The sequence below is a fragment of the Leptonotus elevatus genome, chromosome 10, assembly GCF_054856555.1.
Source record: "Leptonotus elevatus isolate MCC_2025b chromosome 10, RoL_Lele_1.0, whole genome shotgun sequence".
Taxonomy (NCBI): Eukaryota; Metazoa; Chordata; class Actinopteri; order Syngnathiformes; family Syngnathidae; genus Leptonotus; species Leptonotus elevatus.
The window spans coordinates 23,788,033-23,815,064 of NC_141248.1; the positions used below are offsets into that span (position 1 = coordinate 23,788,033).

Below are 27,032 nucleotides of genomic sequence, written 5' to 3' on the forward strand. Positions count from 1 at the left end.
GAGAATGCCACGCAGTGTAGCTGTTATATGAAATCAAATCACAACACAATGTGTTTACAATGACATATTTGTTTATTGACAACTAGTCAACTCAGCAAAGTGATGATACATCACACAATTGGAAACACATTCGCCTTTACAAAAGACACAAATGGGAACACTACTGGTTCAAACAAACAAAACGAAGACATTGATTGATTTTACAAAAGCCACCACAAGAGCAATCACAAGTTTTCACATGTCTCTTACAATTATGTCCACTGACTGAACAACTGAGATCAATATGATCCATAACATTGCAATAAAACACAATGTCGTCATGTTTACATACAATAATGTATGAAAAGGTCTAACAATCACAAATACAATTGCTAAAGCAATCAAAATCTTCATGCATGAAATGTTATTTTAAGACATTATTGCTGTTATGTTTCCAAAGGAAAATATCTTCCAGCAAAAAAATTGCGATCAATATGATCAATAACATTGTGAAATATATGAAAAGGCTTTAAAAACTAATGACTATTTCCATAGGAAAATTCTGCCATAAATAATGACTGTAAGTCAATTGACAACCAAGATTATCATGTTCAATAATATTTGTTACAAGATCCGTAAAAATGTCAGAAATAACCTAACAAAATGAATGATGTGAAATACAAATTCAATCAAAAGTGATTCATGCAACATGCATGACGAAATTTTCTTATAAAAGACAGTCTTGCATTTCTCTTCCCAAAAAGAAAAGTAATCAGCAAACAGTTCAGATCAATATGATTAATATCACCAAAAAACAACAACAATATAATTGTATAACAATATAAGAAAAGGCTTCAGAGATTAATAAAGATGATTACCAAAGCAATCGGACTCTTCATACAACATGTATGACAAGATAATATCATTGCTGTTGTTTCCGTAGGACATCAACCAGCAAGACAAAATGATCAGTATGATCAGTAGCATGACAAATGAACATAATTTGTCACCATTTTCCATATTAAAAAATATATGAACATTTCGATTGCAAATGCAATCAGATGTGATTCATGCATGGCGCATGATAAAAGTTCTTCCGCTGATATTTCCCATGATAGGAAATCAAGCAAGTTGAGGACTTGCCATGCAAACGAGTCACGTCAGTCAGTCTGTGTCTACCAGGGCCTCCAGGGGGCGCTGTGGGCCGAGCGCTCCTCCTTGCTGATGCTGCTGTGGCCTGGAGAGCTGACAGGAGACAAGTCCTCCTCTCTGGTCTTCTCCTCACAGGAAGACCTGAAGCGCGTCCCGGCCGGAGGGACGGACCGGAGTCTCCTGAGGACGCAAACGGTCATCTCCAGGACGTCGGCCTTCTCCATCTTGGAGTCTTTGTGCTGCTGGAGGAACTCGGCAGCCAGGAGAGACTTGAGCTGCTCGATGCTGCTGTTGATTCGCTCTCGCCGCAACTTCTCCACCAGAGGCTTTCGGATCTGCAACGGGAACAAATGAGGATGAGGACGCTTGTCGAGCAGTGAGTAGGTGACGACGACGATGATGATGGGATGATGAAGATGAACGTACCTTGTGCGTGAGAGTCAGGTGTGAGTCTTGCAGAGAGATGGCAGGCGCCATGTCTGGATGCGTGTGTGCTGTCCATGCACGATGTGCTCTCTCCTGCCTTCATGCCTCCGTCCTATTTATAGGCCCGCATCTCCGTATCAATGTGGGCCTCTGCACTTTCTCACACTGGCAGCCAATCAGAGAGCAGCACGCCGGGACAATAGTCACATCTCAGGGGAGCAGCTGGACCACTGGGGGGGGGGGACGCAAGGGAGGCTTTGTGAGGGGCTCGTAGGATTCTGGTGGGAAAGTGCTGACCCTGTAGAGAGCACATCTGCTGCCATCGATGACTTTGAGCTGGCACACGCCATTCGGATTTTTGGGGGGTGCGAGACGCTTCCAATGATGACATCAAATAGTCCCTACGGAAATGTAACCAGCGTGCTATTTTTAGTATCAGCAGTCGTCGTAGTAGTAAATATCTGATAAATGTATCGATCATGAAAGTGTTGCATTCAAATGTCTTCTCAGAGCAACATTAGAAGATGACCTCAGGTTGTTGTTTTCAAAAGTTCACAAAAGAGTTTTTGAAAGCTAAATGATGGGAACATTTATGTTTTGACATTTAGATGAGTCAAAGTGAACATAGTGAGTAGAAACACTTTTTGTGTATTGATGAATGATGAACATTCCAGCATCATGCATTGAACCAAAGTTGCAAACTATCAGCTCGACGTCTCCTTCACTTGTTGCCCATGAAACGCGTCGGTGGTGGGAACCGCTTGCGAGCCCTCAGGTCAAAGTTGACTCCACGCGCCAAACGCTCCCGGTTAGCCGGCGGCGTGAAAGAGGCTAGCTAATGTTGCTGCATAATGACACACGCTTGTATTGTTGCTGGTGTGGGAAAGCGGAGCAGAGTCTCTCTCGCTGAGGGACAATTGAAGCTGACCTTTGACCTGCGGCCATGTGATCACACTGTTATGATCCAACTTGAATACTTTTCTATGCATAAACTACAATGTTGAATTTTGCTATTTTTGTATGTAAGTATGTTTTTGAAAAGTGATTGTGTAAGCTAATCTGCGTTTTCATAATAAAGTGAACGTGTGCTAGCAAAAGTTATTTGGACTGAAACGGCTTTTTTGAAGAAAAAAAAACCTTTACATAAACAGAAAAAAACAGTATGGTAATAAAAGCACTCCTTGACAAGTGTTTTTTTTAAATTATGAAAACCTATTCCAGTTAATGAAAAAAAATTACAAAATGATGAATTAAATATTCAATCCAAAATACACACTTCACTTCAAAATACTGTACAATTGAAAATGCATTATATTGATAACCTTGTTCCAATGGTGCTTTAAGTTTCAATATGTTAGTTTCTTCGAAGAGTTTCTGAAAGCTATAGTACGGCAAATTATTATTTTATATTCATGTTCCATTTATTACACATTTTGGTGTGGAAGAATGACGCTATTTGTGCATATTGATGAATGATGCAACGTTCCAGCATCAAGTGTTGAATCAAAATCACTAAATATTAGTTTGACGTCTCCTTCACTTGTTGCGGGTGAAAACACGTCAGTGGGAAGAAATTGTGCGCCCGCGGGTCAAAGTTGACTCCACACACTTGTATTGTTCTGGTGTGGGAAAGCGCAGCAGAGTCTCTCTCAGATCGGCTGAGGGACAATTGAAGCTGACCTTTGACCTGCGACGATGCGACCGCGCAAATTTAACACTTTTTAACAAACCAACAAATGAGATAGTCAAATCTGCTTTCTGAGCAGATGAGCATTAAAAAATATATATATATATTATGTATATATATATTTTTTTATTAATCCATGAATTGGATAAAAAGACACTTTTTAATTTCTCCCTTTTTTTTTTTCAAACATAGGATATTTTAAATTGACTGCTGATGATTCAGTTCCTGCTTCGGTTTGCGACATGCCAGAAAACAGGCAAATATGTTGATGTTTGTTTTCCAAAAGCAGATTTTTACAAATGTCCCATTTTGTCTTAACCTGAAGGAATGATATGACGAGTGTGTGAAAGTGAGCGAGGAGGGCACCACCAGCAGGCGGCTATTGTCCAAACTCCAAAGGGATTTGGCACACTTCAGGAAACAGCTGCCGCCGTTGGCCAATGGCGGCCTTTCCCTCCAGATGTCACCCTCCGTGCGTGTAAAATAATCAGCCCTCGGGCCCATTCATGTCTTTTTGTGCTTTGGAAGGAGCGTGTGTGGGGAAAGCGTCCCGCAGCTTCTCCTCACAGCTCCCAGCAGTCGCCATCAGACCGCTGCATGTCCTCCGCCGTCTTACGAGCACGTTTGCACTCCTCGCAAACACCCCAAACACAAACAACGAGTGGACTAAAAAATATCTCGTTTGTCCGTCAAGACGTCCCAGCTCACATGTTTGAGCGGCGCCCGCCCAATGAGACACACTTGCATTGTTGGAAGTGTGGGAACCAGAGGAAGGGGGGGCACTCCCTGAGGAAGCCCCCCTGGGACAAAAGCTTTATATGTGCAACCCTGGAGACGCAGCTTAACACACACGCTGATGTCCGTTTGAGGAACACGTGCATCGATTAGCGTCTCAGTGTTGAGTTCAAATGTCTACTAAGTGAATCAGCAGCGAGAGGTTTCAAATGTCTCAGCAATTCCTGGTTTGGTCCATAACATGTCAGAAACGACACAAAATGTACATTTTTGTTTTCCAAAGTAAAAGCAGACATTTGCAAATGTCGTATGTCGATTAAAGACTAAAGAAATCAGTTGATTTAGTGTTGATTATTCGTGACAACACTACATTTTGGTGACGATATTCCAGATGAATTTATTTTCACCCTGACTTGTCATCAATGGCAATGATGGTGTCCACATAACATGCCCCCCCCCCCCCTCCCAAAGCATCATAATGGCGTGTGCCGGGTCAAAGTCATTGATGTGCCCACAAAGGGTCACCACTTTCCCACATGTGAAAGGATGTGAAACACATACACACACACACACACACACACACACACACACACACACACACACACACACACACACACACACACGCACGCACGCACGCACACAGGATGACATCTGGCGGGAAAGGCCGCCATTGGCCAACGACGGCAGCTGTTTCCTGAAGTGTGCCAAATCCCTTTGGAGTTTGGACAATAGCGGCCTGCTGGTGGCGCTCTTCACGTTGCACTTTCACACGCTCATAACTTGAAGTGGCGCATTGCGATGCTGATAACCAATAATGTCAACCTTAAAAGCAATTCAAGTATAGATTAAAGGGGAAAAAAGTTTTTGTGTTGCTCATTTTTAAAAATGGCTTCTTTTTTTAACAACAATATCAGTCAAAGCATCTGCTGATGGGATGCAGTCGTTCACATGTTTTTGGAATAATTTTGGGGGTTTTGAACAACACACGAGCGGCTGGAGGGAGCTGGTTAATAAACACGAGTAACCGGTCTGATGAGAACAGGTGGAAACGAAAACCTAACGAGTATTTGAGTGACGGATTTGCGTGATCAGGTTCTAAAAATAAACACGTGATAAAATAGCGGCCTGAAATGCTAATTTCTACATTGTTGCATGAGAAAGTTGGGGAATTTTTTTTTCGTTTTATTATTGAGTCATTTTCTATTGATTCTTGTTTTTATTTATATATACTATTAGTGCCATATTGATATTCTTTTTATGTAATTGTTTCTCTGACGATGTCAATTTAAAGAACATTTCCAAGTATACATTCACATTTATACGAATGCTGATAAACGTACACAATACTGCACATACGTACATGCTAAAGTAAAAGATTCACATTTTAGTTTCTACGATATTACATCAGAAGGTGTCAACGGATGCTCATGATTGTGTGATCACATGGCCGCAGGTCAAAGGTCAGCTTCAATTGTCCCTCAGCGGCTCTGAGAGAGACTCTGCTCCGCTTTCCCACACCAGCAACAATACAAGCGTGTGTCATTATGCAGCAACATTAGCTAGCCTCTTTCACGCTGCCGGCTAACCGGGAGCGTTTGGCGCGTGGAGTCAACTTTGACCTGAGGGCTCGCAAGTGGTTCCCACCACCGACGCGTTTCATTGGCAACAAGTGAAGGAGACGTCGAGCTGATAGTTTGCCACTTTGGTTCAATACATGATGCTGGAATGTTCATCATTCATCAATACACAAAAAGTGTTTCGACTCACTATGTTCACTTTGACTCATCTAAATGTCAAAACATAAATGTTCCCATCATTTAGCTTTCAAAAACTCTTTTGTGAACTTTTGAAAACAACAACCTGAGGTCATCTTCTAATGTTGCTGTGAGAAGACATTTGAATGCAACACTTTCATATTTATTTACTACTACGACGACTGCTGATACTAAAAATAGCACGCTGGTTACATTTCCGTAGGGACTATTTGATGTCATCATTGGAAGCGTCTCGCACCCTCCAAAAATCCGAATGGCGTGTGCCAGCTCAAAGTCATCGATGGCAGCAGATGTGCTCTCTACAGGGTCAGCACTTTCCCACCAGAATCCTACGAGCCCCTCACAAAGCCTCCCTTGCGCCCCCCCCCCCCCCAGTGGTCCAGCTGCTCCCCTGAGATGTGACTATTGTCCCGGCGTGCTGCTCTCTGATTGGCTGCCAGTGTGAGAAAGTGCAGAGGCCCACATTGATACGGAGATGCGGGCCTATAAATAGGACGGAGGCATGAAGGCAGGAGAGAGCACATCGTGCATGGACAGCACACACGCATCCAGACATGGCGCCTGCCATCTCTCTGCAAGACTCTCACCTGACTCTCACGCACAAGGTACGTTCATCTTCATCATCCCATCATCATCGTCGTCGTCACCTACTCACTGCTCGACAAGCGTCCTCATCCTCATTTGTTCCCGTTGCAGATCCGAAAGCCTCTGGTGGAGAAGTTGCGGCGAGAGCGAATCAACAGCAGCATCGAGCAGCTCAAGTCTCTCCTGGCTGCCGAGTTCCTCCAGCAGCACAAAGACTCCAAGATGGAGAAGGCCGACGTCCTGGAGATGACCGTTTGCGTCCTCAGGAGACTCCGGTCCGTCCCTCCGGCCGGGACGCGCTTCAGGTCTTCCTGTGAGGAGAAGACCAGAGAGGAGGACTTGTCTCCTCTCAGCTCTCCAGGCCACAGCAGCATCAGCAAGGAGGAGCGCTCGGCCCACAGCGCCCCCTGGAGGCCCTGGTAGACACAGACTGACTGACGTGACTCGTTTGCATGGCACGTCCTCAACTTGCTTGATTTCCTATCATGGGAAATATCAGCGGAAGAACTTTTAGCACGCGCCATGCAAGAATTTCATCTGATTGCATTTGCAATTGAATACTTTTTACATATTTTTTTAAATATGGCAACGAACGGTGACAAATTATGCTAATTTGTCATGCTACTGATCATACTGATCATTTGTTTCTGCTGATTGATGTCCTATGGAAAGAACAGCAATTATCTTGTCATACATGTTGTATGAAGAGTCCGGTTGCTTTGGCAATCATCTTTATTCATCTATAAAGCTTTTTCATATATTTGTATATGATGATAATGTTCATTTTGTGTGTTATTGGTCATACTGATCCAATTTTTTCTCATACATATTGTATAAACCAACTGATTGCTTTGGCAATCGTTATTAATTTCTTAAAGCACTCTCATATATCTTATATGAAAATGTTACTTCCTTCAGGATCACATTGATTCAAATATTCTCAAGTTGTTATTAATCATATTGATGATTTTTGATGGCAGATATTTTTTAGTTTTCTCAAGAAAACGACAGCAATGAAATCTTTCACGAGGAAAGACAATCTTGTATGTTGTCATGCCTGTTGCATGAACGTCATTTGATGTTTTTTTACAGTGTTGAAATACTCTGATGGCATTTGTCATCTTGTAACGTACATTCAGATCTGTTTTAAGATCTTTCTTTTCTTTTTTTTTTTACATAACTTGCATTCATATCAAGTTTTATTGCGATGTCATAATTGGCATTCAAATGTTTGACGTTCATTTTGTGGACATTTGAAGATGAAAACGGATCTGTTTGAGGATCACTCTGCTTTTTTTTCCCCTGTCACCACGCGATGATGTCATTGTTATGAACAAGTCGATCTGTCGTAAGGTCCGTCGTGTGTCACATGTATGTGATGCTACACACACGCGTGTTTGCGCGTGTCCTCCACTCTGCTGTGAATTGCCGCGTGTCTTGTAGACGTCCACAAGTTGTTGTTGTTGTTGTTGTTGTTGTGATGCATCATCACGTCTTGTTGCTCGCGTCAATAAACACACGACGTCACTCTCCACCTTTTGTGTCATCTCGTCTCTTCAAACCGACACTGGGCCACTCTTAAACTTGATGACGCGTCATAAAACAGTCATAAAGACCATTTAGTGTTGGACTGAACGACAGGATGCCGCTCAGCGTGGAACTTAATGAAGGCGCTTCATGATGAGACAAACGTCACTTTGTATTGTTTGCTTCTGTGGGAAAGCAGAGGAGAGTCTCTCTCGGGGGGGGGGGGGGAATGAGAGATGTTCACCTTTGACCCCAGAGGCAGATGTCAGTATGGCACACAAACTTGACTGAACTTGTTTTAAAACTTGCAAAAATGAACTGTATTGATGTCAACGTTCTTATCGTGGGAGAACTGGAATAAATAGAAAAACAATCAATTGGACAAGAAGATCACTTATTCATGAGTGACTGATTGAATTAAATTAAATATTAAGCACATTAATTGAACACTGATTACAAACAAAATCAATTAAAGTGCAAAATAAATAAATGAACCCAAACAATCTAGATACAGTTCATTTACAAGCAAATACATTTTAAACCTGTAAAAATAAATAAATAAAATAAACGAATTCCATAATACAATGTAAATATATCAATTAAACTAAACAGTGCAAGACGCTTTTTATGTTGGCATTGTTGGTTATCAACAGGCCACGTGACATCATGCCACTAAAATGTATGACATGACGAGTGTGTGAAAGTGAGCGAGGACGGCGCCACCAGCAGGCGGCTATTGTCCAAACTCCAAAGGGGATTTGGCACACTTCAGGAAACAGCTGCCGCCGTTGGCCAATGGCGGCCTTTCCCTCCAGATGTCACCCTCCGTGCGTGTAAAATAATCAGCCCTCGGGCCCATTCATGTCTTTTTGTGCTTTGGAAGGAGCGTGTGTGGGAAAGCGTCCCGCAGCTTCTCCTCACAGCTCCCAGCAGTCGCCATCAGACCGCTGCATGTCCTCCGCCGTCTTACGAGCACGTTTGCACTCCTCGCAAACATCCCCAAACACAAACAACAAGTGGACTAAAAAATATCTCGTTTGTCCGTCAAGACGTCCCAGCTCACATGTTTGAGCGGCGCCCGCCCAATGAGACACACTTGCATTGTTGGAAGTGTGGGAACCAGAGGAAGGGGGGGCACTCCCTGAGGAAGCCCCCTGGGACAAAAGCTTTATATGTGCAACCCTGGAGACGCAGCTTAACACACACGCTGATGTCCGTTTGAGGAACACGTGCATCGATTAGCGTCTCAGTGTTGAGTTCAAATGTCTACTAAGTGCATAAGTAGTACAAATAATGTTCAAAGTGCATCATTATTGGGAATTGTATAGTAATAGTACAGTAGAATTGTAACATCTGTTAAGCGTATGAGAAGTGTTGAATGCAAAAGTCTATAAAGTGCACCAATTGTGTTCAATTGTAGTAATTGCAACAAGTGTGTCGTGTATTGATCGTGGTGTGTTCAATGACATGGTGTGGGAAAGAAGAGTAGCTCAGACGGCGGCTGACATTAACCCCCCCCCCCCCCCCCCCGCCCCTCCCAGCTTCCTCCAAAGGGCTTCAGCAAAATTCATCTTTAAATCTGTAAGACTCCCATGCAAAAGATGAAAGTTCATTTCTGTCGTTTTCTCATTTTTACGCCAAAAGCAGAAAAATAACACGAAACTATTTCAAGATCAGTTTGAAAGTATTTGACAGGTGGCGCGTTTCCATAGCAACACAGAAGCAGCCGGTCAGTGTGGGAAAGTGACAGCACGCTTGTACTCACACTGAAGCGCGTGTCCAAACACTTTGGAAGTCAAATGGTTTCCGAATCCAACTCAGCTGAACGTCGTTGTTGGAATTAGTGGGAGCCCTCATGCGCTCCGTTCCTCGTCTTGTTCCTTTCAGCCAACAACAACAGCAAATGAAAAAGGGCCAAAGGCTGTGATCAATTTTCTTTTTTAGGAAGGTGTAACACACAAGGAATATGTCTTTTGGTCGTCAATCTACTATGTAGCAACAACAAAAAAAAGACACTGTAACAAAATATGCACTTTAGGACTTACAGTATATACACAAATGAGAGCCAAAATATGGCTTTATATGAAACCGATTTGTGCCGTAAAAATGGTGGTGGACTGTTGATTTAATGAAGTGTTTTCCACCTTAACTACTTTCTTCTTCAACCAAAGAATCGCCCTGCAGCATGCAGCAGATGTGCTCTCTACAGGGTCAGCACTTTCCCACCAGAATCCTACGAGCCCCTCACAAAGCCTCCCTTGCGTCCCCCCCCCCCCCCAGTGGTCCAGCTGCTCCCCTGAGATGTGACTATTGTCCCGGCGTGCTGCTCTCTGATTGGCTGCCAGTGTGAGAAAGTGCAGAGGCCCACATTGATACGGAGATGCGGGCCTATAAATAGGACGGAGGCATGAAGGCAGGAGAGAGCACATCGTGCATGGACAGCACACGCATCCAGACATGGCGCCTGCCATCTCTCTGCAAGACTCTCACCTGACTCTCACGCACAAGGTACGTTCATCTTCATCATCCCATCATCATCGTCGTCGTCACCTACTCACTGCTCGACAAGCGTCCTCATCCTCATTTGTTCCCGTTGCAGATCCGAAAGCCTCTGGTGGAGAAGTTGCGGCGAGAGCGAATCAACAGCAGCATCGAGCAGCTCAAGTCTCTCCTGGCTGCCGAGTTCCTCCAGCAGCACAAAGACTCCAAGATGGAGAAGGCCGACGTCCTGGAGATGACAGTTTGCGTCCTCAGGAGACTCCGGTCCGTCCCTCCGGCCGGGATGCGCTTCAGGTCTTCCTGTGAGGAGAAGACCAGAGAGGAGGACTTGTCTCCTCTCAGCTCTCCAGGCCACAGCAGCATCAGCAAGGAGGAGCGCTCGGCCCACAGCGCCCCCTGGAGGCCCTGGTAGACACAGACTGACTGACGTGACTCGTTTGCGTGGCAAGTCCTCAACTTGCTGGATTTCCTATCATGGGAAATATCAGCGGAAGAACTTTTATCATGCACCATGCATGAATCACATCTGATTGCATTTGCAATTACCTTATTTTCATAAAAAAAACAATTTTTTGAATTAGTGACAAATTATGTTAATTTGTCATGTTATTGATCATATTGATCATTTGATCATGCTGGCTAATGTCCCATGGAAGCAACAGCAATAATATTATTTTGTCATATATGTTGTATGAAGAGTCTGATTGCTTTGGCAATCATCTTTATTCATTTTTAAAGCATTTTCATATATTTTTATGGTGATGATTAATGATAATGATGATGATACTTATGGTCATATCATATTAACTTTTTGCTGGATGACTTTTCCAATTGGCAAAAAGTAGCAAAACCATCTTTTATAAAGTTTTGTCATGCATGTTGCATGAATCACTGCTACTGCCTGATATCTACTACTACTTGCCAAAATATATGTTGTCATGCAACAATTTGATTTATTTTTGGTAATCAAATAAGATTAACTTCTATTATTGATTTAGAGCTGTTGTACAGAAGTTTGATACTGGTGATACTCATTCCCTGAGGAAGTCATTGGAACAGATCACATTTGAAACTTTACTATGCAAATGTACAAAACCTTTATGTCTTTTGTTAAGGACTCCATTAAAATATAATGCTATCACTGTTGTTTAGTGATGATACTTTTTGTTTGTCATGTCATGATGACGTTATTATTGTGTCCATTCTGCGGACATCAAATTATGATCTGCTTTAGGGTCAATGATTAATCTAATCTTTTCATGATAAAAAACTTTTTTTAAAGACTTGTGTTCTTACATTCATTATGAGTGAAATGTGTCTTGTGGAAATAAGTTGTTGTTGTGATGCATCGTCACTTGTTGCCAAGCTCAATATAGCTTATTAAGCAATAAAAAAGCATTGTAATGTGAAAATACTGTGTCATTTAAGTCATTTGCATACAAGTAACATACCCCTATAGCCTTTTATTAAAAAATTAGATGATGAACATTTTGAAACATTTTGCTAAGGTATGTTGTGTTCTTCCTCACATCTGATGTTACATATTTAATTATAATGTACTCTAATTTGAGAATATTTTTACTTCATTGTACCTGTAACCCCTCTGAAAAAACTATTGTTATTGATCTAATTTAATACATTTATTTATTTTACAAAATTGAATGTCAATTTGTTTGTTTCATAGTAAGGAATTCAAAAGCGAAGAAGCTGTTAGCTTTCTGGCAACTCGGTATCAGTGGCAAATTAGAAATTTATTGCCAACTCTTTATTGTCATTTATATTAGTGGGAAGAAGTATTTCCACAAACAACGCTCTACACGATGGAAGTTATCCATTCGAGAATGTACAGTACATCTTACTTTTGAGCTACGCGCCGTTGCAGGTGTCGTCAGTTGCCATCACTGTTTCCTCGTTATGCTTCCGCCTTCTTTCGTCAGCTCGCGTCCTGATTGGCTGTCGTTTCGTTCATGTGAGAACGTCGACCCTAATTAGTGTTGACGTCACATAACAGTTAACTCGTCCAAATACATTTAAGAAAAACACACCTCACTTCACAACATAATCAGCAACGATAATATGTGGACAGAAAAATTTGTTTTGGAGACTTTTAGGTATGTTTTTGTAGTAACCAATTTGGCCACCAGAGTCCGCTGTTGGCTCAATTAAGCTCATTGACGGTGCTGCTCCCATTCATCATCCGGTTGTATAAAATTATAAAATTGTTGTTGTTGAATTACATACAAAATATATGAGGTTCAAAACCTCAGGATCTAAATTACTTATTAATAAATAACTGTATATTATGCACTAGCTCTGGGTGTGGGTAAATATGTTCAAAGGTCACATTTGAATTATTATAATAATAATAATAATAATTATTATTATTATTATTATTATTATTATTATTATTATTATTATTATTATTATTATTAGATGAAGTCCCATCTTTGAGCCAAAAATAAGGAATGATTGACATTTACTCATACAAAAGTCATCTCCAGTCATTGTTTACCGACTAATTCCGGCAAGAGCCTCTTTCTGAATCTGCCGGAGGTCTTAGTGACTCCAGCCATGTGCTGTTGTTAGCGCTTGGGTGAACAAAGAACAGAACCAGGGGGTCACAGCTAATTAAAATCTCTCTTTTTATTCTTATTACAGCACACGTGTAGGCCGACATCGTATTCCAAATGTTTTTTAGTACATATGCTGTAGGCCCAGATGAGTGGGTGATGGATGGAGAGTGGGTGGGACGGATGGACAGATGGACGGATGGACGGAGGGCAGAGAGGAATGAGTGTGCCGTTGCCCAGCAGCGAGACTCTCCGCTCCAGTGTGCTTTCAGTTTCACATCACATTGGGACACATGTGCTATTCTCAGCCCGTCTGTGCTTGTGTTAGTTTTAAGAGAGCAGGAAAAAAAAAAAACGGGGGAAAAAAAAGCATCTATTATTCAGAGTGTTTTGCGTCACAGGCCGACACAGGGACGGCGGGCGGGGAAGACGCTCATCGCTAACCGGGCGAAAATCCACCTCGGAATCTTCGCCTCTTGTCACGTAACCTTGAAAAGTCCTCCTGAAAAGCTGTTTTAATACGAAAATATCAACTTAATCACTTCTAGCTTTCGCATAATTTACAACCAAGACTGAAATGCTGCTAGCGTAGCATATTTTAGTCAAAGGTCAAGAAGAGTAATCCACCTATTTGTGGTTTGCTATTCACAAATTCACCTCTTTGAGTGTTTTTTATTCCCTGTGCAACTCTTTCTGTAACACTGTAAAATGCTGCAAGAAAGCCCTGGCTTATAAGAAAGTATATGAACTAGTATGTTGAAATGATACATCTTGAGAAGCTCAGATTAGCCTAGCTTGCTAGTTGTTAGGTGCATTTAGAAAAATAATAATCAAATAATCTCTTGGTCTTTATGGGTAATGTTGTCAAATGAAATGATAGAAGTGGTTGGGGATCACATTCCTACTCGTAGCAGGGCTCTGACCCTATGAATGTCTTTGGAGGATTTGTACTGGTTCACATTGGCACAAGCAAGTTAGCATGAAGATGGGAAACACTGGGATTACTGGTAGCGTAGCTTAGCTCAGTTAAAAGTCAAGTGATGGCCAAAGCAAAATGAACAAACAACAGCAATGAACTCATTCACTGCCATTGACGGCTATAAACGTCGAAAATTCATTTGAACTATTTCTATCAGTTTAACATTTTTCCCCCACTTTTGTTAACAAAAGTAGGAAATCCTAGAATTTGTTATTGTACATTTAGAACAGATATGAAATTTGTAGTCAATCGCGAGTTAACTACTGAAGTCATGCGATTAATTACGATTAAAAACTTTAATCGCCTGACGCCCCGAATTTTTACTTATTTTTTTATTATTATTCATTCACTGCCGTTGATGGCTATAAACATCAAAAATTAATTTGAACTATTTCTATTTTAAAAAAAAATTCCACTTTTGCTTACAAGAGTATGAAAACCTAGATTTTTTTATTGTACATTTAGAACAGACATCAAATTTGTGACTAATCGTGAGTTAGACTAGTGAAGTCATGTGATTAATTACAATCCCAAAAAAATTGTTGCTTCTTGCCCCTAATTTTTAATAATCTTTTTTTTTTTTTTTTAATGAATTATGCTATATAAGCGTCACATCTTGTTTCTCTTGGTAACGCCTTCATCAGCGCCCTGCTAGCTGCATGTGACTAAATCAATATACGCACACATCCATGTGGCACAAAACAACAATCAGATTTAATTAGGAGACAAGAATATTCACACAATTTGCGTTCACTAATAAAAAATAAATAAATAATCAGAGTCACTGGCTTTCTGGATACCGTACGTACAATGTGCAAGAAAACCTTTAAAGATTACCAAAACAAATGCAGTACAGTAAGAAAAATACTGAAATATGTTCAAACACGTCAATATATTTTTTTATGATAGTTGATAAATAAAACATCAACACGCACACACACACGCACACACATACTGTCTGTGTTCTATCTACAGTCGTCCACTGGCCTCAGTCCCTTTGAGAGAACGATAGGGAAGAAAACCTCTTATAACTTTGTATATATATATATATATATATATATATATATATATTTTATAAAATGTGCAAAACTGTTTCTTAGGCCCCTCTCGATATGTAAATATCTACAAGGATCTCTGTGCACCTTTTTTTTTTTTCTTTCTGTCTGCCTTAAAAATGGCAGCACTGAGACTGAGGTATTATTGCACTTTATCCCGCACCCTTGACATGCTGACTGGGCATATTTCCATCCGTTCCATCAAGATCCGAGCAGCTAGATGGACACAAATCCTTTTGGTCTGTGCATGACTCGCCGGTAAACATGTGGGGCAGGTACAACGTGTAAACAAGCAGACGTGCTGCAGACATCTCAGGCGGACCAAAAACAATTCAAATGGGCCAAATGTGAATTGCTTTCATTATTGTGTTTTTTGTTTACATATATGACAATTCTATACATGAAAAAAAAAATCCAGCTGCTTTGAAATGTTGATTTTGTTGCAAATTGTAGTATTTTAGATCATGCTTACGTTGCTGGGAAGTGTGCAGTATTTCCCAACCTTTATTAAGCCAAGGCGCATTTTTTTTGTATTCGAAAAAAATCTCACAAGACACAAAGAATGGATACGCCGATTGATTATGTGCCTGTTGCCATTTTTGATGAATGAATGCTAAAGCACTCTATGACAATCAAATAAACAGGCCCGGATCTTACACTGGCTAAGTTATAATGATAATATTGTTTCAGTATATAAAATATTTTTCAACTCATTCAACTCAACTTTAGTCACTAAACTTCCAGAGGGAAAAAAAGGAAGAAAAATGTTCCTCCAGGGCTGCTGTGGCCAAACGTAATTTTGCCGACGGCCTGTTGCTGAATTTCAGCGGCGGCAACACAATGAAAGCGCCCGCGTAACGTGACATTTATATATTTTGAATCAGATTAATCGCATCTTAGAATTTTGATTAATCACGATTAATTGCTTGTGTTCATTTTTTCAACCGCTAACGAAACGTACGACCATCCGCTGTCAGCTAAAGGATCATCAAGGGGTCACAATTAATAGTGTGATTAATCTGCGTCAATACATGATTAATGCAATCTTTTTTTGTGATTAATTAATTAGTTAACGCTTTAACTTTATTTTCATATCAAACTATGCGAGCATATATAAGTTTTTAAATATTTTTTTTATGCTTACAGAAGGCTTTGATGCAGCCTCTGACCTGAAGAGGACGCTTAAAGCAATAGTAGATATTACAAAAAAAACGGCCGGCAGAGTATAAGAGATCAACCAAGGCCATGTTGCAAAAAAGCTCTTTTCCCCAGTGTTTTCAACAGATTTGTGAATAATGACTAAACTTAGCTATATTCTAATGCTAATTACTGCAAAACGGAAACAGATCGAAATAGAGACTTGAATATTTCTTTTGGTAGGTTCCATGTTTTTATAGCAATAGAACACAATATTCTGTGGGCCTTGCAAAATCGGTCAAAATCCAATAAAAGAGCCAGGAGCGAAGGGGGCTGCTTCAGTGAAAATGGCTGCCAGTCAATGAGTTAAAGGCCAACTCAAGTAGCTTTGCACGCTTTTGTTTTGTGGTGAGTCGTGAGATTTTTCAGATGTCAAATATTTGCCTTGGCTTAATGAAATCCCAGCTGTCACAGGCAGTGTAAAAAAGGCTTCAGTATTTTTGGGCGCTAGCAGGGTTTGGAATAATTAACCTGACTACCACTAGGGAGGACGGGTTCGAAAAAAGAAAGAAAAAAAAAGCCACATCGAAAGTTGGGAAATCACAATTGTTGAAGCAATATTGAAGATTAGATGCCCTATCACAAGAATCAGGAATGGAATTACTGCTAAAGTGAAAAAGGTGACGAAAGGTTGCGTAGCCTTGGATGCTTCGCGCTGCATGCTTCTGTGAATTTGGTCAACAACAGTGCTGCTAAAGTTGTGAGACCACCTGCGCACCACGATAAGACATCCGCATGTGCTCCAGTGCACTGCAAAGGACGGTGGAGTTTGTCTATGTGGGCATGGGTTCTCAAACTTGGATCCCGGGACCCCAACCCCGGGGGTGAGCGAGCTGTAGATTGGAGTCAGTAAAATTATTTGCAATAGATGGTTGGATAAATGTTGGATCAAAAAAAAAAAAGCCAATAAAACAAACACAAAAAATAACTCCATCCCCAGTTCAGCTTTTAGAAAATTAAAAACTCAGATATGAATTTGACACATAAACATGGCATCTCGGCATCAATGAAATTTTTTTTTCAAGAACAAATTGCATATTTTTCTCGAATCTGCGCGTAATTGACGCCCACCCCAAAGAGATTCATAATTGCCTATAGATGTGAGTGTGATATTGATTTGTGTTGAGGTCATTTTTCTGCCACTAGATGGCATAATGCATTTGTAAGACGTTGGTGACAGCTCAGTGCATTTTTCTTTTCATATTAAGAGCTCATCTTTAACATGAAGTAACTTTTTAGAAACATTTTTAAAATTGTAAAAGACAACTTGACCCCAGTCTCCACAAATATCTGCATTATTATGGAATTTACTACTGCTCAATTTTGACGCGGACGTGTCTGCTGCGTTGTGACAGTGCAGGCTTTCCAAGTAAGGGGCGGTCATTAATCGCACATTAAAAAAACTAGTGGCATTAAATGAACTTGAGATGAACTCAAAATGAACGCACTCATTTTGAGTTGACTCCTATTTACAACCTTTTTCTCCCAAAAATATGAATTTGTGGAACTTTTCATTCCGATGCTATAGTTATGTTTCATTGGGAGAGTCCTTGTAAAACGTTCCCGCTCGTGAGGGGTCCCTGGATCCCAAAAGTTTGAGAACCCCAGTTTTAGACGGTGGTGACGGTGAGCAGGGGGCTGGAGCACAGCATGAGGTGGTCGTGGCTGTCCAGCCTGGTCCCGTGAGTCAGCAGCTCCTCCACCGTGGTCCAGTCGTCCAACATCTTCCGGTTCCTCAGACGACTCAGCTTCCTTTGGCTCATCTCCAGGACCGTGTTGCACCGCGAGTCCGTCGGCGCGCCGCCCGCCCGGGCGTCCGGCACGGGGGAGCGGGGCGGGCCGGACCCCGGGCCTAAGGGCCCCGGGCCTAAGGGCCCCCCTCCCCTGGCCTGCTGCTGCTTCTGCTCACGGGCCAGCAGGAAGTGTTCTCTCCTCTCTGTCCGGCTCCAGTAGCGACCCAGCAGCATGTCGGCGCTGGTCTCCTCATCCGTGCTCATCCCGCTGCGCTCGTCGGCCAGCTGCGACGCCCGGTCCCTCAGGAGCTGGTTCCTGGACACCCGGGAGGTTGTGCTGGGTTTGGGCTGTGGACCGTAAGTTGCCGGCTGTGCGTCCAGTTGGTCTTTCTTTGAATCCAAAGTAGCTCCTGTGTGGCCCTCCAGGGTGCTGTAAAGACCTCGGGCTCCTGCGCCGCCACCCTGGGACTGGCGACTTGCCGGCTTGGGCCACGTGTCGTTGACGTCCCCCGGCTGGGTGAGGTGGAGGAGCGCCCCCTGGAGGTGCTGCTGTTCCCGGGCTGCTCGACTCCTTTGCAACTCTCGCTCCACCTCCTCTTGAATCTGCGCCTCCCTCTCCAGACTTTTCTCCATTTGTTCTCTCTCCATTTGGTCGTCTTGCTCCGCCGCCAAAGGGTCGGGCATCAAGGTCATTTGCGGCCACCACTCGTGGTGGGCATTGGGGTTGGCGTTGTAACGCAGCTCGTGAGCGCTGGGCACCCGGATGTGCACTGGGTGAAAGAGGAAAAGATGATGTCACATAGTCTAAAGAGCATTTTTACACAGCTGGCGGTTCTTTTATGGCTCGTCATTTATGTTTCGGGGCCCTCGACATAACCGTAAAATAACTTTTCACATGGCCTGCAAGGCAATTTTTCAAAATAAGTGGGCGGGGGTTGCTTGAAAAAGGGACTTCTGTGATTCTGAGATGGATACAAATAGGTGGATTCTGCTGCTAAATTCATATTCCACAAGCAAAATAATAATCAAAGTACCATGTTGAAATAATCGATTAATCGACAAGTAATCAATTATCAAATTAATCAACAACTATTTTAATAATCGAGTGATCGTTTGGCGCCATTTTTTTATTGAAAATTGTCCAAATCCTTTGATTTCAGCATATGAAAAGTAATTGTTTACTGATTTCTGTCATCCTTCATGAAAGAAGACTGATTATCTTCTGTGTTTTAATCAAAATAAGACATTTGCAAACATCTGTTTTTACTTTGGAAAACAATGACAGGTAACATAGTACAACATAAATCCCCCTTATTTTAATTACGAATACTAATAAATACTAAATACTAATAATCAGTAATCAGGGAAAATAATAAATACATTTTAATGCAAAATTTAAATGAATTTGATTAGTTGATTAATCAGTTGAATAATCGATAGATTAACCGATTCTAAAAATATTAGATAGCGACAGCACTAGTTCAGATAAATGGGAGCATATAGAACACATTGTAAAGAACATTTTTGACTTGATTTCCCCTATAAGGTCCACACAAAAAAAAGTTTTTTAATGTTTTAATGTAATCATATGATTAATCGTTTAATAGGATTTTTTTCTGCCAAATATCAAAATTGGCATCAGGCAAAAAAAAAAAAAAAATCACCTGGATGCTGCTGTGCAGAGAGTGGGGAAGACATCACGTCAACCCCCATCTCGGTTTCCTCCGGTAAGCCCGGATGCAGGACGCCATGAGGCGGGACCCCTCCGCAGTGGTGCAAGGTGGCCGCGCAGTAGGAGGGCGAGGCCGGGTGGCTGGCCCTCCGCCGGTACTCCTGCTGTGGGGGGCGGTGGTGCAGGGTACGGCTTCTCCTCAGCATCCCCAGCGAGCTGGAGCCCTGGTGGTACGGCTGCTGCACGGGAGCTAACGGCCTCCGGTGGCTGGAGGGCGTACTGCAGGTGGAGAGGACCGGGCCACCCATTCGGGGAACGGCCGTGTGGCCGTGGGAGGGGTTGAAGAGCGCCCCGCTGCTGGAGCTGTGGCGGTTCAGACAGGGCCGGTCCGCTTTGTGGAACTGGACGGATGACACCCTGGAAGCAAAATTCATGCACTACGTCAAAACGAGTTATTTTACAGTGTAACAGTGGCCCAATCCCCCAATGTGTTTTTACGGTAAACAAATTCCATTTTTATCAACTTACAATATTCATCAATAATCATGTATTATAAAATGATCCTACAGCTGACTTTCAATACTTTTTAACTAAAAAAAAGTCTAGTCTGTGCTGAAATAAAGTACTAGGGCGATATGCATTTTTTGAGGCCGATACCGATTTTTGGCAGAAAAAAATACAGATTACTGATTTATCTGCAGATTATTTAAAAACATATATTTAATGCATAAAATTGTGTTCCCACAGCAATTGTGTGTGAATATTCATGATATGAAGTAAAAACACTCCCGAAGTCGATGCTAACTTCCTGTTAGCATTTGAATGGGGTCTTCCCTTCACTTTTAGCATTAGCGCTAGGCTGGCGATGTTTTAAAAACAAAACATGTTTTGTATTTATTTATTTTATTTATTTAAATGTAATTCTTATCGTCATGTGTTTAGTTTTACAGTTAACTCCATATGGGGTTTCATCAAACAGCTTATAGGACGGTTAAGAACGGAATAAACAGAAAAACATACGCTACACACTTGCTAGTTGCTAATGCTGCAAATGGTGCATTCAGGGTACTTTCACAGAGTCGGAAACTACAGTTTTCTTCGATGATAATGTTTTAAGGGGGAAACAATCGGCCATTTGGCCCAATTGGCCGATTGTTTTGTTTTGTTAAATTACTTCCTGTTTTGTTCTTCTTTCAAATGTACACCGTGAGCAGAAATGTATTGCCTCTGATTGACTGGCAACAAGTCTAGGGTGTACGCTTATTGATGCATTTGTGAAATTGCCTTTGTACACCTAGTTTTGCAATGTAGTTGCTTGAAACAGAAATCAAGGACTCTTGCTTGTTGCCACTAAGACATTTTCCCTCCATTTTTTACATTTACACAAGTCCTTGGCTGTTTCCATGGAAACCAGCTCAGTCTGAGGTGGCCCATATTCGTCTTTGAATGAATCTGGTTTTGTGTATTTTCTGCGGCACGGGCGGCACGGTGGCCTAGTGGTTATTCAAATCTTGGCATCTGCATGTTCAATGTGATGGCATTGTTTCCTTTCCAGCTTCCTCCCGCAGAAACACGCACGTAAGCTTCACTGAAGACGCCAAGTTGTCCAGAGGTTTGAATCCGAGAGTTGTTTTTCCAACCCCACCGCCCCCACCATCAACACACCTGAAAAGTCCCCGGTTGGGCACATCCAAGACAGCCCCAGCGGCCTCCTCCATCCCCATCTGCATGCGCTGACACGGGGGCTGCATGGTGAGCGTCTCGGGGATGGCCTCCAGCAGCTCGCGGTGGCTCATGGGGCAGCTGTCGCGACGCTCCCGCCTCTCGCACGTCTCCCCCTGGTGCTGCAGCCTGGCGTTGTACAGCCGCATGCGCTTCTCCAGCATCCTCTGGAAGTGGCGGAACTCGCCGGTGCTGTAGAAGCCCGAGTCGCTGAGCTCCGACGAGATGAAGGACTCGGAGGACGGCGAGCCGCCGCCGCCGCCGCCGCCGCCGCCGCCGGGTCCGAAGGCCCCGCAGCCGCCGGGGCCCAAGGCGCCGTGGGAGTGGCAGTCTTCTAAGCCGGCCTCCTCGGTCTCCAGGCCGGAGAGGTCACCTTGGTGGAGGGACCCGTCGGTCCAGCCCAGGCCGCTGTCCAGCTCGTGGTGGAGGGGCAAGAAGCCCATAGGCTTGTCCAGCATGAAGTCGTCATCGTCCGTCTGCAAAGAAGACGGTTAGGGTGAGGTCAGTGTCAGGTTCAATCAACCTAGAACATTTCAGAAACAACAGACAGGGAAGGAAGACGATTCAAATCTTTTTTGCCCATGTGGAGAACGGACAGAGATGTGCTGAGTTACAATCTCCTACCGCTCTGAGGCACACGCTCCCGAACAAGGCATGTTTCAGTCCTTATGTTGTGATAAGGGCACAACTCCTTTTCTGCAGTCATGCTTTGCAATACTATGAGAGTAAATATGGGATAACTCGTGTACATTTATTCGAACTTTTATCCTATAATTGCTTAGTAGGGATGTTCTGATCGGGGTTTTATGCTGCCAATTTGGATACAGATCACATGGATTAGTTGCACATTTTTCAATTTTACAGCTGCTCACTAACAATTATTTTAATGATCGATTACAGTAATATGGCCTTTTTTTGACCGTGCAGAAAATGCAAGACCATTCTATCATTCTGCCTGTCAATATATGTCGTTAGCATAGATACACAGTAAATTGGACTTAAGAGTGGGACCAAATAAACTCAGTAGAGTAAAATAAAGAATTTTAAATAAAAAAACAAAAAGTCACTCAAGGGTTAGAGAACAAACTCACGAGCTTCAGCTTGGGAGAAGTCGATTTACTCCTTGAGCCATGCAGCTCCTGCTGTGTGTTAGTATATTGCTCATGTCAGCTGGAATCTTCGTAATCTTGAGTGACTTTTATTTATTTCAATTATTTATTTTACTCTCTTCCAAGTGTAAATATTACTCTAAAACAGTCTATTTGGTCCCACTCTGAATAAAGCAAAATTGACTCTAAATAAAGTCAAATTTGCGCTACAGAATTGACTGTGCAGATGAACAACGATGCCTAATTAGTAGTAAATCAATTGTTATTATTTTCGGACCAGCTTTTTTTTTTACCTGACTGTGGTAGCCTTTGGGCTCATCAAGGTTGACGTTGCAACATCCCATCAGGCAGTTCTGCTCCTTGGCTCTGCGGCCACTCACTTCCGCATCCTGAGTGAGAAGTGAACGTGTAAAACCCGGTCCAAAGCGTCTGTATCGAGCCACGCGAAGGTTATACGGCGGTACCTGGTGGCTCATGTCCACGGTGTCCCTCGGAGAGCTGGACAGGTAGCCGTAGTGTCCTCCGTCGCAGTCTTGTGGCAGAGACAAGTGGCCGAAATAGTGCCTGGGAGGAAGGAGAGCAACTTTTTTACAATTTGACAGTTGACAGATGAATGATCTGATGTGCGATGATGAAGTTGCTGGTCACCTTTCCGGATAGGCGGGGCTGGGAGCATTGAGCCCTGTCGGCATCCTGGGCAGGGGTAGGTTGAGGTGCTGCAGGTTGAGGGGCAGGGGCTCCCAGGTGCCCCTGGGGTCCGCTTCCACGCCGCCGCGGCCCCTCTGACTCTTCACCTGCATGGTGACGGGGAGCTGACTGGCCGCAAGGATGCGCAGCGCGTCGCGTTGGCTCAGGTGCGCCAGGCTGCGCCCGCCGCTCAGCTGGGATCAAGGGATGAAAAACACACAAAGGTGTTTTATTTGAGGGAGGTGTTGAATTTGTTCGAAGTTGGTTATGTGTCTCTTAGGGCATGGTGCTTATTAGAGGGATGGCAAGCGTTTAGAGAAATGACAGACGCTTAACGGTACAACCTGTTGTTTTCAGGAGTTCCGTCTATTTGGGAGGAGGCATTTATTTCTGTAACTGGATGATGCATCGGACTGTAAACACATAAAAAAAAGAACTCCGGAGATCTATAACCAGGTCAGTATACACCTTTGTCTTCATTCGTGGCTTTTGCGGAAGGCCTCTATTTGAGGAGAGGCATTTATTTTTTAGACTACTTGAACTCCAGAGAGCTGCGATCTGAGCAGTAGTAGTCATTTTTATTTGTGTAAGTGGATGGCACACCCAAGACGTAATCTGTAATCTGACCAGTGTTCATTCAACGGTCCTTTGTGGGCGGTGTCTACATAAGGGGAGGCATTTTGAGGTGGATGATACTCCAGAGATCTGCATCTTCACCATCGTTTATTATACAGGTTTTTGTATTTTAGAGAGAGCGTTTATTTGTAATGCCCTGCGATTGGCTGGCAACCATTTCAGGCTGTGCCCCGCCTTCTAGTCTCCAACACCCCCGCGACCCTTGTGAGGAATAAGCGGTTAAGAAAATGGATGGATGGATGTTTATTTGTTAAAGTAGACGATCCACTGGAGATTTATAACCTGTAACGTTTATTCTAAGCAGGAGACAAATATTTGAGGTGAGGCATTAATTTTCTACAGTGGCTAATGCACTTGAACTCCAGAGGTCTATGCTCTGACACTTTAATCCCCTTGGCTTTGAGAAATGTATCTATTTGAGGGGAGGCATTAACTCCTCAGATTTAAAACCTGGCCCGGATTCCTTTTACTGGGCTATATGGGAGGGAAGGCATTAACTCCTCAGATCTCAAACTTGACCAGGATTCCTTTTACTAGAATATACAGGAGTAATTAATTTGAGAGGAGGCATTAACTCCTCAGATTTAAAACCTGACCCGGATTCCTTTTACTGGCCTATATGGGAGTAATCAATTGGAGGGAAGGCATTAACTCCTCAGATCAAAAACTTGACCAGGATTCCTTTTTACGAGCCTATAGGGGGGGATTCAATTGGGGGGGGGGGGCGTTTATTTGATGCATTGGACAACACACCTGGCAACATCTTCAGTATATCCTAAACGGTGTATTGCTGCTTCTTAGATGTTTGTGCTCACACGGTCCACTTAGAGTTCATTTGCTTTATCTTGTCTGGAGGCAAACAGCAGGTGTCCCCTACTCTTCCTCGCCCTCCTCTTCCTCGCCTTCTCATTTTCACACATGAAAACAAGCTCGCCATGTTCTCAAGTCAGAGCTGAAAAAAAGAACGCCGCTGATGTCACCGTGACGTAATTGGCTCCTTTGCACGTTGTCAAGCGAGATTCAAGATTCGCACCGAAGCTCTTCTTGCAAATGTGCCTGCGTCGCCCATTTAGTTGCACCGCACACGCGCACACACGCAGACGTTGTCTCGTCTGCAGCTTCCATTTGAACAGTCGTCAATATGCAAGTGGGTCAGAACGCGGCGTTCTGCCCGCAGACGCGCACGCAGCCTTCTTTCTGGGTTTGCTGCAGCCGTGTGACGGCAGTAAGATGGACGTTGTGACACACGCGCACGCACGCGCACACACACGCGGCTCAGCACACATTCAATGAGACGCATGAGCTGCAGCACATCACATCCATGAGTCACCCTATTCACACACACACGCGCGCGCGCGCACGCACGCGCGCACACACCAACACACACGTTTGACCAACTATTCAGGTCAATGCATTTATCAACATGTTTATTGTTGAACATACTCATACTCAAAGCTGTTCCTAATATTTTGGCTACATTGTTCAGATACATGAGGGGGTCCACTTAAAAAAAAAATGCCTCCCCTTAAATAAACAGGACCTACAAATGTGAATATATACAGGTCAGGTTATAGCATTCGAAAGTTCCGATGCCTCGTCCACTTTCACAAATAAACACCTCGCCTCAACTAGACACTTACTGAAAATTGTATTTTAGGTCTCCGGATTCAGGTGTGTCATCCACCTAAACAAATAAACGCCTCGCTTCAAATAGATGCCTCCCAAAAAGCTGAGGTAAAATCTGGTCAGGTCAAAGATATGTATAATTGAGGTACATCCTCAATTTCAACAGGTAAATGCCTCTCCTCAAATGGACGCCTCCCACAAAGAACAGTAAAGTGAACATTCTCCAGGTAGCGTAGTCCACTTAAACAAATAAATGCCTCGCCTCAAATTCATCCAGAGCAGTAGAATGAATAATGGTCTGGTTATAGTGTACCAGAGTTCAACAAATAAACACCTCCGCTCAAATAGATGCCATCCATGAGGGCCAGTAGACCGAAGCCTATAGTCAAGTTAGAAATCTCCATGTTGCATCATATTCATTTCAACAAATACACGCCTCCCCTCAAATAGACACTTCCCGAAAAAGCCAGTATAGAATAAATAGCAGTCCGGTTCTTTTGAGCTGCTACGCGCCACATAAACAAATAAACGCCTCCCCTTAAGAAAGGAAATAACAGGTCGGCCGCAGCAATCATCACATTTTCTCACGCCGTGTCTGTCAAAATTCTATTTATTGATCATTATGTCAATACGTTTACTGTAATAATACACTAAGTGAAAAAGTAATATTTATTGTCATTTTAGCGGCGGAATTCTTGCACTGAACATCAGGAGATGCGGCGCTAATCTTGTGGCGAGCCAGTGTATACGCACACACACACACATCTTTGCACAAGCACACACACACACACACACTGGGCTGAGAAGCACAAAATGGCTGACGGAGCGCATGTTTTTTTGCTACGAACAGACAAAATGATGTGAGTGTGAAGTTACAACTCGAATATGCAGCAGTCTCACGTACATGCTTACATTTTTGAGTTCCTTGAAACTAAAAGTTTGCAGTTTTACGCACATAATGAGCCAACATGGAGGACCACGGAATGGTCAGATTGCAGTCACACATTTATGCACAGCATCTTCGGGCGATACTCACCGCTGGGTCGCCCAGCCACGGTCCCGAGAGCCAGCAGCCCATGATGGAAGATGCCCGGGCTCCTGTGCAGATCAACAACGGCGGCCGCTCCTCCTCCTCGCTTCTGATGTCTCGTCACAATTCTTCGGCGCTGTCTTCGTCTATTTCCTCAGCATCTTTGCATCAATTGCATCCCGCCCCTCCCCCTCCTCCATCATCACAGCCCCGAAAAACCCGCCGCCGAGCCCTCGCACATCCATGCAGCACTGCAAAAGCGTGAAAGTGATGTGCAAGGCAGGGAGTCGCGGAGGGGGGGGGGGGGGGGGGGGGAGAAACACACGCAGCCCGGGGAGGAACCCGATTGGCCGCTTCCTCGGACTGGGAGCCAATCGGGGCTGCTGCGGGCTCCCTTCAGGATGGCGTCGCCTCCGAGGGAGAAGCGACGTGTGCAAAGTGGGGTTGCCTGGATGCAGAGACAAATGCAGAGGAAACACTTCATCTATCTTTTCGAAATGTGGAGTTTATTTGCATTTCACACAGAGATTCGTGTAAAATAGCCACACCTGCGCGCCTGACACAAACAATTGATTTCAACAAAACAGGGCAGGAAAAGTGTTAAACTCCACGCCTGTGGTCCATTTTAAGGAACAGCGCACAGGAAAAGTT

At 43.3% G+C, this 27,032-nt stretch overlaps 4 protein-coding genes and 1 long non-coding RNA gene across 5 annotated transcripts; 2 read left to right on the forward strand and 3 right to left on the reverse strand.

Moving 5' to 3' along the window:
- Positions 1-98: 98 nt before the first annotated feature.
- On the reverse strand, positions 99-1,632 carry LOC147167687 (helix-loop-helix protein lin-22-like). The gene is made up of 2 exons (XM_086087520.1): positions 1,558-1,632; positions 99-1,466 (listed from the first exon to the last, which is right to left on the reverse strand). Exons 1-2 carry the CDS (start codon positions 1,606-1,608, stop codon positions 1,155-1,157), a joined length of 363 nt encoding a protein of 120 aa, XP_085943646.1. The 5' UTR covers positions 1,609-1,632; the 3' UTR covers positions 99-1,154.
- Positions 1,633-6,285: 4,653 nt separating this feature from the next.
- On the forward strand, positions 6,286-7,898 carry LOC147167688 (transcription factor HES-5-like). Its single transcript, XM_086088155.1, has 2 exons — positions 6,286-6,359; positions 6,451-7,898. Exons 1-2 carry the CDS (start codon positions 6,309-6,311, stop codon positions 6,760-6,762), a joined length of 363 nt encoding a protein of 120 aa, XP_085944281.1. The 5' UTR covers positions 6,286-6,308; the 3' UTR covers positions 6,763-7,898.
- LOC147167689 (uncharacterized) lies at positions 7,030-12,280 on the reverse strand. The gene is made up of 4 exons (XR_015096393.1): positions 12,225-12,280; positions 10,357-10,834; positions 9,632-9,746; positions 7,030-8,218 (listed from the first exon to the last, which is right to left on the reverse strand). It is a non-coding gene; the product is annotated as an uncharacterized LOC147167689 (long non-coding RNA).
- LOC147167690 (transcription factor HES-5-like) lies at positions 10,300-11,883 on the forward strand. Its single transcript, XM_086088156.1, has 2 exons — positions 10,300-10,374; positions 10,466-11,883. The coding sequence occupies exons 1-2, from the start codon at positions 10,324-10,326 to the stop codon at positions 10,775-10,777; spliced, it is 363 nt and encodes a 120-aa protein (XP_085944282.1). The 5' UTR covers positions 10,300-10,323; the 3' UTR covers positions 10,778-11,883.
- Positions 12,281-14,606: 2,326 nt separating the features above from the next.
- Positions 14,607-26,596, reverse strand: LOC147167691 (uncharacterized). Its single transcript, XM_086087737.1, has 7 exons — positions 26,388-26,596; positions 23,051-23,283; positions 22,867-22,966; positions 22,696-22,791; positions 21,237-21,769; positions 19,564-19,988; positions 14,607-18,669 (listed from the first exon to the last, which is right to left on the reverse strand). The coding sequence occupies exons 1-7, from the start codon at positions 26,427-26,429 to the stop codon at positions 17,777-17,779; spliced, it is 2,322 nt and encodes a 773-aa protein (XP_085943863.1). The 5' UTR covers positions 26,430-26,596; the 3' UTR covers positions 14,607-17,776.
- Between the last annotated feature and the right edge of the window lie 436 nt (positions 26,597-27,032).